Raw genomic sequence first — 16795 nt, forward strand, 5'->3', positions numbered from 1 at the left:
TCTACAATTTCATCACAAATATTGAAGGGGAGATTTTATTGCTCGATTGGCACTTTGAGGAGAGGACTAATAATCTAATCCTTGTTTGTTCAGGCGCCTTTGTATCTTGAAGGGTGTGTACCCAAGAGAACCAAAAAATAGGAAGAAGGTGCAGGGAGGAAGTACTGTTCAACGATGTCTCTATCAAGTTAAGGTAAACTGATAGATTACCTATACAGAATGATTGTTTTGATTGATTGATTGGTAAATGAATTGATTGATAAGATTGATTGGTAAATGATTTGATTGATAGATAGATAGATTTTATTTACTAATTGATAGATTGATTAATTTATTGATTGGTTAATTGATTGATTGCTTAACTGATTGAGTAATCGATTGATTTATAATATTGCTAAATGCTTTTATTAAGTTAAGGTAAACACACATATAGATAAGAAGTTTAAAAGGTAGACAATAGAACAAACTTTAAGATAGCCGGACAAGATTGGTATAAAAATATTTTGGGTATAGTCCCTTTCGTAACATTGCACATTATAGGGCGATTCTTCGTAGTTTTTTTTACAGTAGCTTTTCTCCTATTTCTAGCCCCTGCGGGGCCAATTACCTAACCCTGTGGGGCAATCACCTAACCCAATATAACCTAACCTAAAATAACCTATAAAAAGCCATTTTAAAAATACGACGAATCGCCCCTTATGTGGCGATGTTACCAAAGGGAGTATTCCCAATATTTTCTATATAGGATATCAGATTTTTGATGCATGAGCCCATTATTTGGAGGTTCCGTGAGATGTCGGCATTCATGAAGAAAATCAAGAAAGCTATCCACAGGAATGAAAAGCAAAGGGTTGAAAGGATGGATGAAAACTCGCCAAAATACAACATCGGTAATCATTTAAAAATGGAACTCTAGGGTTAAGACATTTTACTTAGTATTGGGCCGGATATCCAGCTGATTTCTAGTGCCGGTTATCTGGCCAGCGTTAGATATCCAGCAAATTACCGGATTTATCCAGTATCCGGCCGGATATTGAAAAAGACTGGATATCCGGCCCAACCCTGATTTTACTGAAAATTTTATATGCCCCCGAATTTGGATAAACAAAATTAGCACTTATATGGGGGTCTAGCCTGTACACAAAGTTGTATAACCACGTCATCCTAGCGTTTACTCAAACTTTTTGTAGTTTCTTGCATTTGGTCAGTTGATTCCAAACTAGTAGTGTCCAAACTTTTCAACCAATAATTTTGATATACATATCTATCGTTCATTGTCTTATATTGCTGAATAATAACCTTGTCCTGGCTAAACTTTTCTAAAATTTTTGTCATAGCTAAAGACAGTGTCTACCTACTGATTTCGGATTTTATTTTTCTTTTATTTTCCAATACGGATTCGGATACTGATCATTATTATCATTCCTGAATTATTATTATAATGACTGTTTTCTGTTTAATCATTTTACTGTATTTTATCTTCCTGTTGTTCTTGTTTAGATCACATTGTGAAGGAGAGATATCCCACATTTATTGACGCCATCAGGGACTTGGAGGATTGTCTTTGTCTTCTCTTTCTTTTTGCTACCTTCCCTACCATGGGCAAAAAGTAAGTAACTTTTTTAGGTAGTAAAACTCAGCTCATACCAATAACGAAATTAATTCGGGAAAAATTCACGAAACCTATACGTGTTTTTCAGCTGTCGTTGGGGGGCATACATCGTAAAATTGACGACCTCTCCGTTTGCCCCCAAAATATTATTTTGGATTTATTTTGCTTGTTGGTTATACCTTATTCCTGAGTAAAACTACTCTATAGTTCACTTTGTCTGTCCGTCCGTAAGGCTATACCTAACGAAAATATGACTTTCTTGGATGCTATTTAAGATGGAAAATTTAAAAATTTTGTAAAATAAACCCAGTACAAAAAACATCAGCCTGTCGTTCATGCTTAAAAATATTTAGTTACTTTTTTTAAAGTGTTAAGTGATTTTTTATGATGGATCGCATTTTCTCTTTTTTTCTTTTTATGCCAACTGAATATTTGCTCTATACCTCACTTTGTGTGTTTGATCATATTTTTTTGTACTTCTTGTGAAGGTTTTTATTCTTGTTAACTTCTTTCACTGATGGGGTAGTTTTCTTTTCTAAATGCATGTGAGAATCATATTGGTGATCCAAGTTTGGATACTTATATAGTTTCTTACATAGTTTTAAATATCCAACTTTTATTTGTTATCTGTGCAGCTTTAAAACTATTTTTCTCCGCAAAATTCTACAGAAATATATAATTTATTGGGATTATCTGTTTTTGGTCTGCAACCTACGAGAGGTGGAAATGAAGGATAGAATAAAGGAAGTTGGTGCAAAGAACGAAATATTTTACTTAGATTTTTTACAGAATACTGATCCTTTGTCTCTGATATTTACAACTTTATACTTTCTCAGAGTTCCGAATCAAATGATAAGATTGTGTCAACGGCTGTCCATCGAGTTCCAACACTATGTCATCGAGGCCAGAGCTCTTAGAAAGGTTTTCTGTTCCATCAAGGGGTACTACTTCCAGGCCGATATCAAGGTAATCGATAGCCCTTTATTTTTTTCAAGCAAAAAGTGGACGTCGAGGAATAATGTAGATTTGATGGTAAAAAGAATAGAATAGAATAGAATAGAATTTATTAACTAATGCAATACATTTAAATTATTAAATATACATATAAAATCATATTTTAAAAATTGCATAGCAAGGAGTAATTAAGCCTTGGAGTAGGCCGTAAATTTACCCCTTTAATTGATTTCATTTATCATTTTATTTATAGCCAGAAATTACAAAAATTATTTATTATATAAAGATATTTACACGAATTTAATAGATCAATAATTAAGTGGGTTGACTAAATAACTATTTACAGTTACAGAAGTTGGTACAGATTTTATTTCTTACAGGAAAAGCATTTTCTTTTGTTGCAATGAAATGATTTATAATTTAAAAGATAATCTTTTTTAATCATGGACAATGATTTCTTTACAGAGTCTGAAAGCCTTATTTCATTTCTCAAGTTATTCCAAAGTTTTGGAAATGACACTGCTGGAAAATATTCAAGATGTTTTGTTTTAGGTATACTTATCAGTAACTTTTTTGATCTCTGAGAAGAAAGAACTTTAAACATGTTATCAAAGCTTTCTGGGAGTTTCTTATGAAAAAATTTACTTATAAAATTTAAAATGTTTAAATTTACCAAATCATCAAATTTTAAGATTTTAGATTGTCCAAACAAAATTTCAGTGTGTGCATTATAATTAGCACCTACAATAATCCTTATTGCCCTTTTTTGGTGTTTTCTTATTTGATCAATATCTTTACTTTTAGAGAGACCCCATGTGATATTAGAATAATTTAAGTGAGGCAAAATCATTGAGGAATAAATCGTTTTCAAAGTTTTTGATGGGAGAACATTTTTTATTTGATTTAATGCATATAGAGAACTAGAAACTTTGTTTTTTACCATTTTTGTATGCTCATTCCAATTGAGAAATTCATCAAGATGTACCCCAACAAATTTAAAAGACTTTGTTTCATTTTCATTGCTGATTCTCTCAACTTCCTCCCCATTAATGAAGATTCTAAAGTTATTATTGACAGGTTGCATACTGCTAAGTCTGAAGACCATGTATTTTGATTTAGATACATTTAAAGAAAGTTTATTTGCCCTAAACCATACTGATGCCTTATCTAATTCTTCATTTAATGATGTTTTTATGGTTTCTAAATTACATTACTTGAGGTTCTAGAACAGGCTGACGCGGTCCCTTTCGATTGGGACCACCACGGTGAAATATGCTATGGGACCGCGTGGGGCAAGCGTCAGCGAATGGGGCAAGCGTCACAGAAAAGAAAGAGGATAAAATGCCACAGAATGGAAAACAAACAGTTACAGGCATAGGCATCAGCATAGGCCTAGTCAACAACCCAAGGCGCCAGCCTGTATCAGTGGGAAAACAGGGTCTAGTTATAAAAAAAAACAAGAAAATATTTACAAAGTAATAATCATTAGGATTCAAAATATTTACAAAGTAATAATCATTAGAATTAATTTCTTGAAACCCCACCCCACTTTGACGGGCTTTGGCAGGAAAAAACACATCAGAGGGGGTAAATTTTTTAACATCCCCAAAACTGGCATTGCCAGCCGGTGTCAGGGATGTGCCGGTCAAGCCTGTCGGCCTGCCGGTTCGGCCGTGGCCGGCCGTCAAAGTACGACCGAAAACGGCGTTTTTTGACGGTTTTTGGCCGATTTTGACCCAGGTCACTTTGGACGGCCGTCCCGGCCAGGGTAATTGGGGGAAAAAAATTGTGCAAAATAGCAATGAAGGCCCATGGCCCATAGAATCCAGAGATATGTGTCCCAAGTCGGTCGGCCGACCGGCCTAGCCGCACCAGCCCGCCGAAAATCCGCAAAAACAGCGTTTTTTGACGATTTTCGCGACCTTTGACGGCCGCTGCCGGCTAAACGGCCGGGCCGACCGCCTCCGGCTGCACATCTGATGAACCGGCTTGGGATGGACTACAAAAAACTTGGAATACACGTGGCTGCGCCACATACACACGCCGCGCTACGCGCGAAAAACACGTCCAAAAATGGCCATTTTTTGGGTGCGCTAACTTTGCCGCCAATTTAGGGCCGGAAGGCGGCCGGCAATTGCCTCCGGCAACACTAAATGATAGTTAGAGCCGGCCATTGTGGTTCTGTAGGTACCTTTAGATTTTTCCTAGCCCCTCCGGGAGGCCCACAATGGCCAATACGCCAGGCCTGGTAAAAAAATTTTTGAAGTGCTCTAACTTTTCCGCCACTTGGGGGAAAATGTTGGGTCATGATTTTTCGCGACCCCATTGGGCCATATTTTCAGGGTTTAAAAGGAAATTAATGTAACTTTAAAAACCTGCGCGTTATTAACGGTCAAAAAACGAGAGGATAATTTGGACGAAACGTGAAATGGAGACTTTTTTTCCGCAATTTTCAACTTTGCGCGCGCGCTGCGCGCGCGTTTTTGCTCCGATTTTCGAAATTCCAATTGTCTCTGTTCCTCCCGGCATTCAAGAATCCATAGCAATTTTTCTTTTCAAAATCGGCCTCCGGCCGCCCCCCTGCGGGGGTTGGTGAGACCACCGACCCCCCCATTTTGACCCCCCTTACAAAATTTTTTTTTTTTTTTGAACTTCATGCGGCTAACTTGGTAAAATTATTTCATAATTCGTTACACTCTTATTCCATATTTCACCATCATCTAGAAGTTGTTATTTCGTCCTATTTTGTTCGGACGACACGGTGAAATATGCTGATACAGGCTGATGCCTTGGGACCGCGTGATGCAAGCTGGGGGAGGGAAAGAAGTAAGCAAGAGTAAAGAAAAGAAGCCAAAAAAATAAAAAAAACATGAAAGAGCCATGAGATATAATATAAATTGTGGGAAATAATTTTTGGGGAAAAAAATTTTGGGAAAAAAATAACGGAAAAAAAATTTTAGGAAAAAACAAATGAAGAAAAAAAAATTTGAAAAAAAAAATTTTGAAAAAAAAATTTTGAGAAAAAAAAAATTGAGAAAAAAAAATTTGAAAAAAAAATTTTGAGAAAAAAATTTTGAGAAAAAAATTTTGGGAAAAAATCAAGGGAAAAAAATTTTGGGAAAAAAATTTGGGGAAAAAAAATTTGGGGGAAAAAAAATTGAGGAAAAAAATTTTTGGGGAAAAAATTTTGGGAAAATAATAATTGAAAAAAAAAATTAAGGTAAAAATTTGGGGAAAAAAATTTAGAGAAAAAATTAGGGGAAAAAAATTTTGGGAAAAAAATTTGGGGAAAAAAAAATTGAGGGAAAAAAATTTTGGGAAAAAAAATTTTGAGAAAAAAGTCGAGGGAAACAAATTTCTGGAAAAAAAATTGAGAGAAAAAAAATTTGGGGAAAAAAAATTTGGGAAAAAAAATTGAGGGAAAAAAAATTTGGGAAAAAATAATCAAGGGAAAAAAAATTAGAAGAAAAATTGAGGGGAAAAATATTAGGGAAAAAATTGAGGGAAAAAATTAAGGGAAAAAAAATTTTTGAAAAAAAATTTTAAGAAATAAAATTTGGGGAAAAAAATTTTGGGAAAAAAAACTTTGTGGAAAAATGTTTAGGGGAAAAAATTTTAGTGAATAAAAATTTTAGGAATAAAAAATTTAGGAAAAAAAATTGGGGAAAACATTTTAGGGAAAAAAATTTGATGAAAAAAAAATTTTAGGGAAAATATTAGAGGAAAAAAAAATTAGGTAAAAAAAATTTGGGAAAAATTTTAGGGAAAAACATTTGAGAAAAAAAAATTTAGGGAAAAAAAATTGAGGAAAACATTTTGGGGAAGAAAATTTAAGGAGAAAAAATGAAGGGAAAAAAAATTTGGAGAACAAAACTTAGGGAAAAAATTTTAGGAATAAAAAGTTTAGTGAAAAAATTGGGGAATAAAATTGGAAATAAAATTTTGGGGAAATAAAATTTATGTTAAAAAATTGTAAGAAATTTTGGAAAAAAACAAGAAAATATTTACAAAGTAATAATTGTTAGGATTAAAATATTTACAAAGTAATAATCATTAGAATTAAGAATATTTTCAAAGTAATAATCATTAGAAATAAAAATATGAGTAATTATTGATTGATTTGTAATAGATTAGATAATAAAACTGATATTATTTCAAGAAAGTAATAATAATTTGTATTAGATTTGTAATTGGTTAGATATTTTAATTGATTATTAAAAAATGTTATTTAGAAATGGATATAATTATAATGTGATAACCATAATATTATGATAAAAGATAATAATATGGATAATTATTGGTTGATTTGTAATAGGTTATTTAATATAATCTATAGTAATAAAATCATAATAATAATTAATAGGAGTATTTATTAATTTATTTAAAATAGTAAAGTATAATAATTAAAAATCATAATATTATAACTGATGAATAATAATAAATTATTATTATTATGTGTAATTATTGATTGATTGTAATGGGTATGATATTATGATTGGTAATCATAGTATTATAATTAATAATTGATAATGAGATAATAATTATTAATAAGAATAATTATTGATTGATTTGAAAAGGGTATGATAATATAATTGATATGTATAGTATTATAATTGATAAGTAATAATAAATTATTATAAACATTTATTAATGATAATAATTGGTATGATAATATAATTGATAATTATAGTATTTTTATTAATTAGTAATAATAAGATAAGTATAATTGTTATGTGTAATTATTGATTGATTTGTAATAGGTAAGATATAATAATAAGATAAGTATAATTATTATGTGTAATTATTGATTGATGTGTAATAGGTAAAATGACATAATTGTTAATTATAGTATACTAATTAATAAGTAATAATGAGATAATTATAATTATCATGTGTAATTATTGATTGATTTGTAATATATTAGGTATGATAATTGATAATTACAAAATTATAATTAATATAAACTTCTAAGATAATTGATTGTTTTGTGAAGGGTAATATAACAAAATCGTTAATAGGTAAGAGAAAATGATTGATAATTATATTATTGTAAATTACAAATGATAATTAGGTAATAATAAGTATTTAATATAATTAAACAGATAATGGTAATAATTAGTGATTGATTTTGAGTTGTAGTTGGTGAGTTACTAATTGGTTAATAATATAATTGATAGTCATTATACCTGTTAACAAAGATGTAAAGGTAGGGAGTGTACTAAAACTGAAGTTACCTCTGATCCTAAATACCCCCCTGCAAGAAACAAGTTTGGATGAAATAATTTTTTTGGAGCCTTCGGCTTAAAAAATTATTTCATCCAAACTTGTTTCTTCCGGGGGGTAAATACATTTCGGGGGGTGGTGTAATAATAGTAGTTGTTATATTTACAGAGAGAGTGTACTAAAACTGAAGTTACCTCAGATCCTAAATACCCCCCTGCAAGAAACAAGTTTGGATGAAATAATTTTTTTGGAGCCTTCGGCTTAAAAAATTATTTCATCCAAACTTGTTTCTTGCGGGGGGTAAATACATTTCGGGTGGGGTGGTGTAATAATAGTAATTGTTATATTTACAGAAAAAATTTATAATTTCTTGGAACCCCACCCCACTTTGAGGGGCTGTGGCTAAAAATTTTCACATCAGGGGGGGTCAATTTTTTTACATCCCTAAAACCGGCATTGCCAGCCGGTTTCACGGATGTGCCGGTCAGGCCTGTCGGCCTGCCGGTTCGTCCGTGGTCGGCCGCCGAAAATACGGCAAAAACAGCGTTTTTTGACGGTTTTTGGCCGATTTTGACCCAGGCCACTTTGGACGGCCGTCCCGGCCAGGGTAATTGGGGGAAAAAAATTGTGCAAAATAGCAATGAAGCGCAATGGCCCAGAGAATCCAGGGATATGTGTCCCAAGTCGGTCGGCCGACCGGCCTAGCCGCACCAGCCCGCCGAAAATCCGCAAAAACAGCGTTTTTTGCCGATTTTCGCGACCTTTGACGGCCGCTGCCGGCCAAACGGCTGGGCCGACCGCCTCCGGCCGCACATCTCCTGAACCGGCTTGGGATGGACTACAAAAAACTTGGAATACACGTGGCTGCGCCACGCACACACGCCGCGCTACGCGCGAAAAACACGTCAAAAAATGCCCATTTTTTGGATGCACTAACTTTGCCGCCAATTTAAGGCCGGAAGACGGCCGGCAATTGCCTCCGGCAACACTAAATGATAGTTAGAGCCGGCCATTGTGGTTCTGTGGGTACCTTCAGATTTTTTCTCCCCCTCCCGGGAGGCCCACAGTGGCCAATACGGCAGGCCTGGTAAAATTTTTTTTGAAGTGCTCTAACTTTTCCGCCAATGGGGGGAAAATGTTGGGTCATGATTTTTCGTGAGGCCATCTGGCAATATTTTCAGGGTTTTCAAGGAAATTACTGTAACTTGAAAAACCTGCGCGTTATTAACGATCAAAAAACGAGAGGATATTTTGAGGGAAAATGACATTTTGACCTTTTTTTCCGCAATTTTCAACTTTGCGCGCGCGCTGCGCGCGCGTTTTCGCTCCGATTTTCAAAATTCCAATTGTCTCACCTCCGGATGGCATTCAAGAATCTATAGCAATTTTCCTTTTCAAAATCGGACTCCGTCACCCCATATGACCCCTGCTGTTCAACCGCCGACCCCCCATTTTTGACCCCCCTCACAAAAATTTTTTTTTTTCCTTGAACTTCATGTGATCCTGACCTTGGTAAAATTATTCCATTTCATTCCATATTTCACCATCGTCTAGAACAGGCTGACGCGGTCCCTTTCGATTGGGACCACCACGGTGAAATATGCTATGGGACCGCGTGGGGCAAGCGTCAGCGAATGGGGCAAGCGTCACAGAAAAGAAAGAGGATAAAATGCCACAGAATGGAAAACAAACAGTTACAGGCATAGGCATCAGCATAAGCCTAGTCAACAACCCAAGGCGCCAGCCTGTATCAGTGGGAAAACAGGGTCTAGTCATAAAAAAAAAAACAAGAAAATATTTACAAAGTAATAATCATTAGGATTAAAAATATTTACAAAGTAATAATCATTAGAATTAATTTTTTGAAACCCCACCCCACTTTGACGGGCTGTGGCCGAAAATTTTCACATCAGGGTGGGGTCAATTTTTTTACATCCCCAAAACCGGCATTGACAGCCAGTTTCACGGATGTGCCGGTCAGGCCTGTCGGCCTGCCGGTTCGGCCGTGGCCGGCCGTCAAAGTACGGCCAAAAACGGCGTTTTTTGACGGTTTTCGGCCGATTTTGACCCAGGTAACTTTGAACGGCCGTCCCGGCCAGGATATGAGGGGGAAAAAAATTGTGCAAAATAGCAATGAAGGCCCATGGCCCATAGAATCCAGGGATATGTGTCCCAAGCCGGTCGGCCGCACGGTCTGGCCGCACCAGCCCGCCGAAAATCCGCAAAAACAGCGATTTTTGACGATTTTCGCGACCTTTGACGGCCGCTGCCGGCCTAACGGCCGGGCCGACCGCCTCCGGCCGCACATCTGCTGAACCGGCTTGGGATGGACTACAAAAAACTTGGAATACACGTGGCTGCGCCACGCACACACGCCGCGCTACGCGCGAAAAACACGTCAAAAAATGGTCATTTTTTGGATGCACTAACTTTGCCGCCAATTTAGGGCCGGAAGACGGCCGGCAATTGCCTCCGGCAACACTAAATGATAGTTAGAGCCGGCCATTGTGGTTCTGTAGGTACCTTCAGATTTTTTTTCCCCCTCTCGGGAGGCCCACAGTGGCCAATACGGCAGGCCTCCTAAAAATTTTTTTGAAGTGCTCTAACTTTTCCGCCAATTGGGGGAAAATGTTGGGTCATGATTTTTCGCGACCCCATCGGGCCATATTTTCAGGGTTTTCAAGGAAATTACTGTAACTTGAAAAACCTACGCGTTATTAACGATCAAAAAACGAGAGGATAATTTGGACGAAACGTGAAATGGAGACTTTTTTTCCGCAATTTTCAACTTTGCGCGCGCGCTGCGCGCGCGTTTTTGCTCCGATTTTCGAAATTCCAATTGTCCTAGGTCCTCCCGGCATTCAAGAATCCATAGCAATTTTCCTTTTGAAAATCGGCCTCCGGCCGCCCCCCTGCGGGGGGGGGTGGGACTGAAAACCCCCCATTTTTGACCCCCTTCACAAAAAATTTTTTTTTTTTGAACTTCATGCGGCTAACTTGGTAAAATTATTTCATAATTCGTTACACTCTTATTCCATATTTCACCATCATCCATATTTCACCATCGTCTAGAAAAGTACGCCGTCCTATTTTGTTCGGACGACACGGTGAAATATGCTGATACAGGCTGATGCCTTGGGACCGGGTGGGGCAAGCGTCAGGGAATGGGGCAAGCGTCAGCGAATGGGGCAAGCGTCAAAGAGAAAGGAAAAAGAGAAAGGAAAAAGAGAAAGGAAAAAGAGAAAGGAAAAAGAGAAAGGAATAGGATAAAATGCAACAGAAACAGAAAACAAACAGTTACAGGCAAAGGCATCAGCATTGGCTTAGTCAACAACCCAAGGCGTCAGCCTGTACCAGTGCAAAAACAGGGTCTAACCATAAAAAAAAACATGAAAGGATTTACAAAGTAATAATCATTAAAATCAAAAAAAAACATGAATGCATTTACAAAGTAATAATCATTAAAATTAAGAAAACATGAATGCATTTACAAAGTAATAATCATTGGAATGAAGAAAACAGGAATATAATTACAAAGTAATAATCATTACAGAAAATTTACAATTTCTTGAAACCCCACCCCACTTTGAGGGGCTGTGACCGAAAATTTTCACATCAGGGGGGGGTCAATTTTTTTACATCCCCAAAACCGGCATTGCCAGCCGGTTTCACGGATGTGTCGGTCAGGCCTGTCGGCCTGCCGGTTCGGCCGTGGCCGGCCGTCAAAGTACGGCCGAAAACGGCGTTTTTTGACGGACTTTGGCCGATTTTGACCCAGGTCACTTTGGACGGCCGTCCCGGCCAGGATATGTGGGGGAAAAAAATTGTGCAAAATAGCAATGAAGGCCCATGTCCCATAGAATCCAGGGATATGTGTCCCAAGTCGGTCGGCCGACCGGCCTGGCCGCACCAGCCCGCCGAAAATCCGCAAAAACAGCGTTTTTTGACGATTTTTGCGACCTTTGTCGGCTGCTGCCGGCCAAACGGCCGGGCCGACCGCCTCCGGCCGCACATCTGCTGAACCGGCTTGGGATGGACTACAAAAAATCTGGAATACACGTGGCCGGCAATTGCCTCCGGCAACACTAGATGATAGTTAGAGCTGGCCATTGTGGTTCTGTAGGTACCTTCAGATTTTTTCTCCCCCTCCCGGGAGGCCCACAGTGGCCAATACGGCAGGCCTCCTAAAAAAATTTTTGAAGTGCTCTAACTTTTCCGCCAATGGGGGAAAAATGTTGGGTCATGATTTTTCGGGAGGCCATTTGGCCATATTTTCAGGGTTTTCAAGGAAATTACTGTAAATTGAAAAACCTGCGCGTTATTAACGATCAAAAAACGAGAGGATAATTTGATTTTAAATGACATTTTGACCTTTTTTTCCGCAATTTTCAACTTTGCACGCGCGCTGCGCGCGCATTTTCGCTCCGATTTTCGAAATTCCAATTGTCCTAGGTCCTCCCGGCATTCAAGAATCCACAGCAATTTTCCTTTTCAAAATCGGACTCCGTCACCCCATATGACCCCCGCTGTTCAACCGCCGACCCCCCATTTTTGCCCCCCCTCACAAAAATTTTTTTTTTTCCTTGAACTTCATGTGATCCTGACCTTGGTAAAATTATTTCATTTCATTCCATATTTCACCATCATCTAGAAGTTGTTATTTCGTCCTATTTTGTTCGGACGACACGGTGAAATATGCTGATACAGGCTGATGCCTTGGGACCGCGTGATGCAAGCTGGGGGAGGGAAAGAAGTAAGCAAGAGTAAAGAAAAGAAGCCAAAAAAATAAAAAAAACATGAAAGAGCCATGAGATATAATATAAATTGTGGGAAATAATTTTTGGGGAAAAAAATTTTGGGAAAAAAATAACGGAAAAAAAATTTTAGGAAAAAACAAATGAAGAAAAAAAAATTTGAAAAAAAAAATTTTGAAAAAAAAATTTTGAGAAAAAAAAAATTGAGAAAAAAAAATTTGAAAAAAAAATTTTGAGAAAAAAATTTTGAGAAAAAAATTTTGGGAAAAAATCAAGGGAAAAAAATTTTGGGAAAAAAATTTGGGGAAAAAAAATTTGGGGAAAAAAAAATTGAGGAAAAAAATTTTTGGGGAAAAAATTTTGGGAAAATAATAATTGAAAAAAAAAATTAAGGTAAAAATTTGGGGAAAAAAATTTAGAGAAAAAATTAGGGGAAAAAAATTTTGGGAAAAAAATTTGGGGAAAAAAAAATTGAGGGAAAAAAATTTTGGGAAAAAAAATTTTGAGAAAAAAGTCGAGGGAAACAAATTTCTGGAAAAAAAATTGAGAGAAAAAAAATTTGGGGAAAAAAAATTTGGGAAAAAAAATTGAGGGAAAAAAAATTTGGGAAAAAATAATCAAGGGAAAAAAAATTAGAAGAAAAATTGAGGGGAAAAATATTAGGGAAAAAATTGAGGGAAAAAATTAAGGGAAAAAAAATTTTTGAAAAAAAATTTTAAGAAATAAAATTTGGGGAAAAAAATTTTGGGAAAAAAAACTTTGTGGAAAAATGTTTAGGGGAAAAAATTTTAGTGAATAAAAATTTTAGGAATAAAAAATTTAGGAAAAAAAATTGGGGAAAACATTTTAGGGAAAAAAATTTGATGAAAAAAAAATTTTAGGGAAAATATTAGAGGAAAAAAAAATTAGGTAAAAAAAATTTGGGAAAAATTTTAGGGAAAAACATTTGAGAAAAAAAAATTTAGGGAAAAAAAATTGAGGAAAACATTTTGGGGAAGAAAATTTAAGGAGAAAAAATGAAGGGAAAAAAAATTTGGAGAACAAAACTTAGGGAAAAAATTTTAGGAATAAAAAGTTTAGTGAAAAAATTGGGGAATAAAATTGGAAATAAAATTTTGGGGAAATAAAATTTATGTTAAAAAATTGTAAGAAATTTTGGAAAAAAACAAGAAAATATTTACAAAGTAATAATTGTTAGGATTAAAATATTTACAAAGTAATAATCATTAGAATTAAGAATATTTTCAAAGTAATAATCATTAGAAATAAAAATATGAGTAATTATTGATTGATTTGTAATAGATTAGATAATAAAACTGATATTATTTCAAGAAAGTAATAATAATTTGTATTAGATTTGTAATTGGTTAGATATTTTAATTGATTATTAAAAAATGTTATTTAGAAATGGATATAATTATAATGTGATAACCATAATATTATGATAAAAGATAATAATATGGATAATTATTGGTTGATTTGTAATAGGTTATTTAATATAATCTATAGTAATAAAATCATAATAATAATTAATAGGAGTATTTATTAATTTATTTAAAATAGTAAAGTATAATAATTAAAAATCATAATATTATAACTGATGAATAATAATAAATTATTATTATTATGTGTAATTATTGATTGATTGTAATGGGTATGATATTATGATTGGTAATCATAGTATTATAATTAATAATTGATAATGAGATAATAATTATTAATAAGAATAATTATTGATTGATTTGAAAAGGGTATGATAATATAATTGATATGTATAGTATTATAATTGATAAGTAATAATAAATTATTATAAACATTTATTAATGATAATAATTGGTATGATAATATAATTGATAATTATAGTATTTTTATTAATTAGTAATAATAAGATAAGTATAATTGTTATGTGTAATTATTGATTGATTTGTAATAGGTAAGATATAATAATAAGATAAGTATAATTATTATGTGTAATTATTGATTGATGTGTAATAGGTAAAATGACATAATTGTTAATTATAGTATACTAATTAATAAGTAATAATGAGATAATTATAATTATCATGTGTAATTATTGATTGATTTGTAATATATTAGGTATGATAATTGATAATTACAAAATTATAATTAATATAAACTTCTAAGATAATTGATTGTTTTGTGAAGGGTAATATAACAAAATCGTTAATAGGTAAGAGAAAATGATTGATAATTATATTATTGTAAATTACAAATGATAATTAGGTAATAATAAGTATTTAATATAATTAATAAACAGATAATGGTAATAATTAGTGATTGATTTTGAGTTGTAGTTGGTGAGTTACTAATTGGTTAATAATATAATTGATAGTCATTATACCTGTTAACAAAGATGTAAAGGTAGGGAGTGTACTAAAACTGAAGTTACCTCTGATCCTAAATACCCCCCTGCAAGAAACAAGTTTGGATGAAATAATTTTTTTGGAGCCTTCGGCTTAAAAAATTATTTCATCCAAACTTGTTTCTTCCGGGGGGTAAATACATTTCGGGGGGTGGTGTAATAATAGTAGTTGTTATATTTACAGAGAGAGTGTACTAAAACTGAAGTTACCTCAGATCCTAAATACCCCCCTGCAAGAAACAAGTTTGGATGAAATAATTTTTTTGGAGCCTTCGGCTTAAAAAATTATTTCATCCAAACTTGTTTCTTGCGGGGGGTAAATACATTTCGGGTGGGGTGGTGTAATAATAGTAATTGTTATATTTACAGAAAAAATTTATAATTTCTTGGAACCCCACCCCACTTTGAGGGGCTGTGGCTAAAAATTTTCACATCAGGGGGGGTCAATTTTTTTACATCCCTAAAACCGGCATTGCCAGCCGGTTTCACGGATGTGCCGGTCAGGCCTGTCGGCCTGCCGGTTCGTCCGTGGTCGGCCGCCGAAAATACGGCAAAAACAGCGTTTTTTGACGGTTTTTGGCCGATTTTGACCCAGGCCACTTTGGACGGCCGTCCCGGCCAGGGTAATTGGGGGAAAAAAATTGTGCAAAATAGCAATGAAGCGCAATGGCCCAGAGAATCCAGGGATATGTGTCCCAAGTCGGTCGGCCGACCGGCCTAGCCGCACCAGCCCGCCGAAAATCCGCAAAAACAGCGTTTTTTGCCGATTTTCGCGACCTTTGACGGCCGCTGCCGGCCAAACGGCTGGGCCGACCGCCTCCGGCCGCACATCTCCTGAACCGGCTTGGGATGGACTACAAAAAACTTGGAATACACGTGGCTGCGCCACGCACACACGCCGCGCTACGCGCGAAAAACACGTCAAAAAATGCCCATTTTTTGGATGCACTAACTTTGCCGCCAATTTAAGGCCGGAAGACGGCCGGCAATTGCCTCCGGCAACACTAAATGATAGTTAGAGCCGGCCATTGTGGTTCTGTGGGTACCTTCAGATTTTTTCTCCCCCTCCCGGGAGGCCCACAGTGGCCAATACGGCAGGCCTGGTAAAATTTTTTTTGAAGTGCTCTAACTTTTCCGCCAATGGGGGGAAAATGTTGGGTCATGATTTTTCGTGAGGCCATCTGGCAATATTTTCAGGGTTTTCAAGGAAATTACTGTAACTTGAAAAACCTGCGCGTTATTAACGATCAAAAAACGAGAGGATATTTTGAGGGAAAATGACATTTTGACCTTTTTTTCCGCAATTTTCAACTTTGCGCGCGCGCTGCGCGCGCGTTTTCGCTCCGATTTTCAAAATTCCAATTGTCTCACCTCCGGATGGCATTCAAGAATCTATAGCAATTTTCCTTTTCAAAATCGGACTCCGTCACCCCATATGACCCCTGCTGTTCAACCGCCGACCCCCCATTTTTGACCCCCCTCACAAAAATTTTTTTTTTTCCTTGAACTTCATGTGATCCTGACCTTGGTAAAATTATTCCATTTCATTCCATATTTCACCATCGTCTAGAAAAGTACGCCGTCCTATTTTGTTCGGACGACACGGTGAAATATCCCTGATACAGGCTGATGCCTTGGGACCGGGTGGGGCAAGCGTCAGGGAATGGGGCAAGCGTCAAAGAGAAAGGAAAAAGAGAAAGGAAAAAGAGAAAGGAAAAAGAGAAAGGAAAAAGAGAAAGGAATAGGATAAAATGCAACAGAAACAGAAAACAAACAGTTACAGGCAAAGGCATCAGCATTGGCTTAGTCAACAACCCAAGGCGTCAGCCTGTACCAGTGCAAAAACAGGGTCTAACCATAAAAAAAAAC

General features: G+C 35.6%; 1 protein-coding gene across 1 annotated transcript in view; it reads left to right on the forward strand.

Annotated features, from left to right (window-relative positions):
- Nucleotides 1-16795, forward strand: part of LOC145318899 (pescadillo homolog) — a 35347-nt gene that overhangs the window by 1017 nt on the left and 17535 nt on the right. Inside the window, exons 3-6 of the mRNA XM_080160578.1 lie at nucleotides 94-193; nucleotides 746-890; nucleotides 1501-1609; nucleotides 2449-2578. Of these exons, the coding sequence (XP_080016704.1) occupies nucleotides 94-193; nucleotides 746-890; nucleotides 1501-1609; nucleotides 2449-2578 (484 nt within the window). The remainder of the gene's footprint in view (nucleotides 1-93; nucleotides 194-745; nucleotides 891-1500; nucleotides 1610-2448; nucleotides 2579-16795) is intronic.

Source organism: Acartia tonsa, chromosome 5 (genome assembly GCF_053477335.1).
Source record: "Acartia tonsa isolate MP-2025a chromosome 5, ASM5347733v1, whole genome shotgun sequence".
Lineage (NCBI taxonomy): Eukaryota > Metazoa > Arthropoda > Copepoda > Calanoida > Acartiidae > Acartia > Acartia tonsa.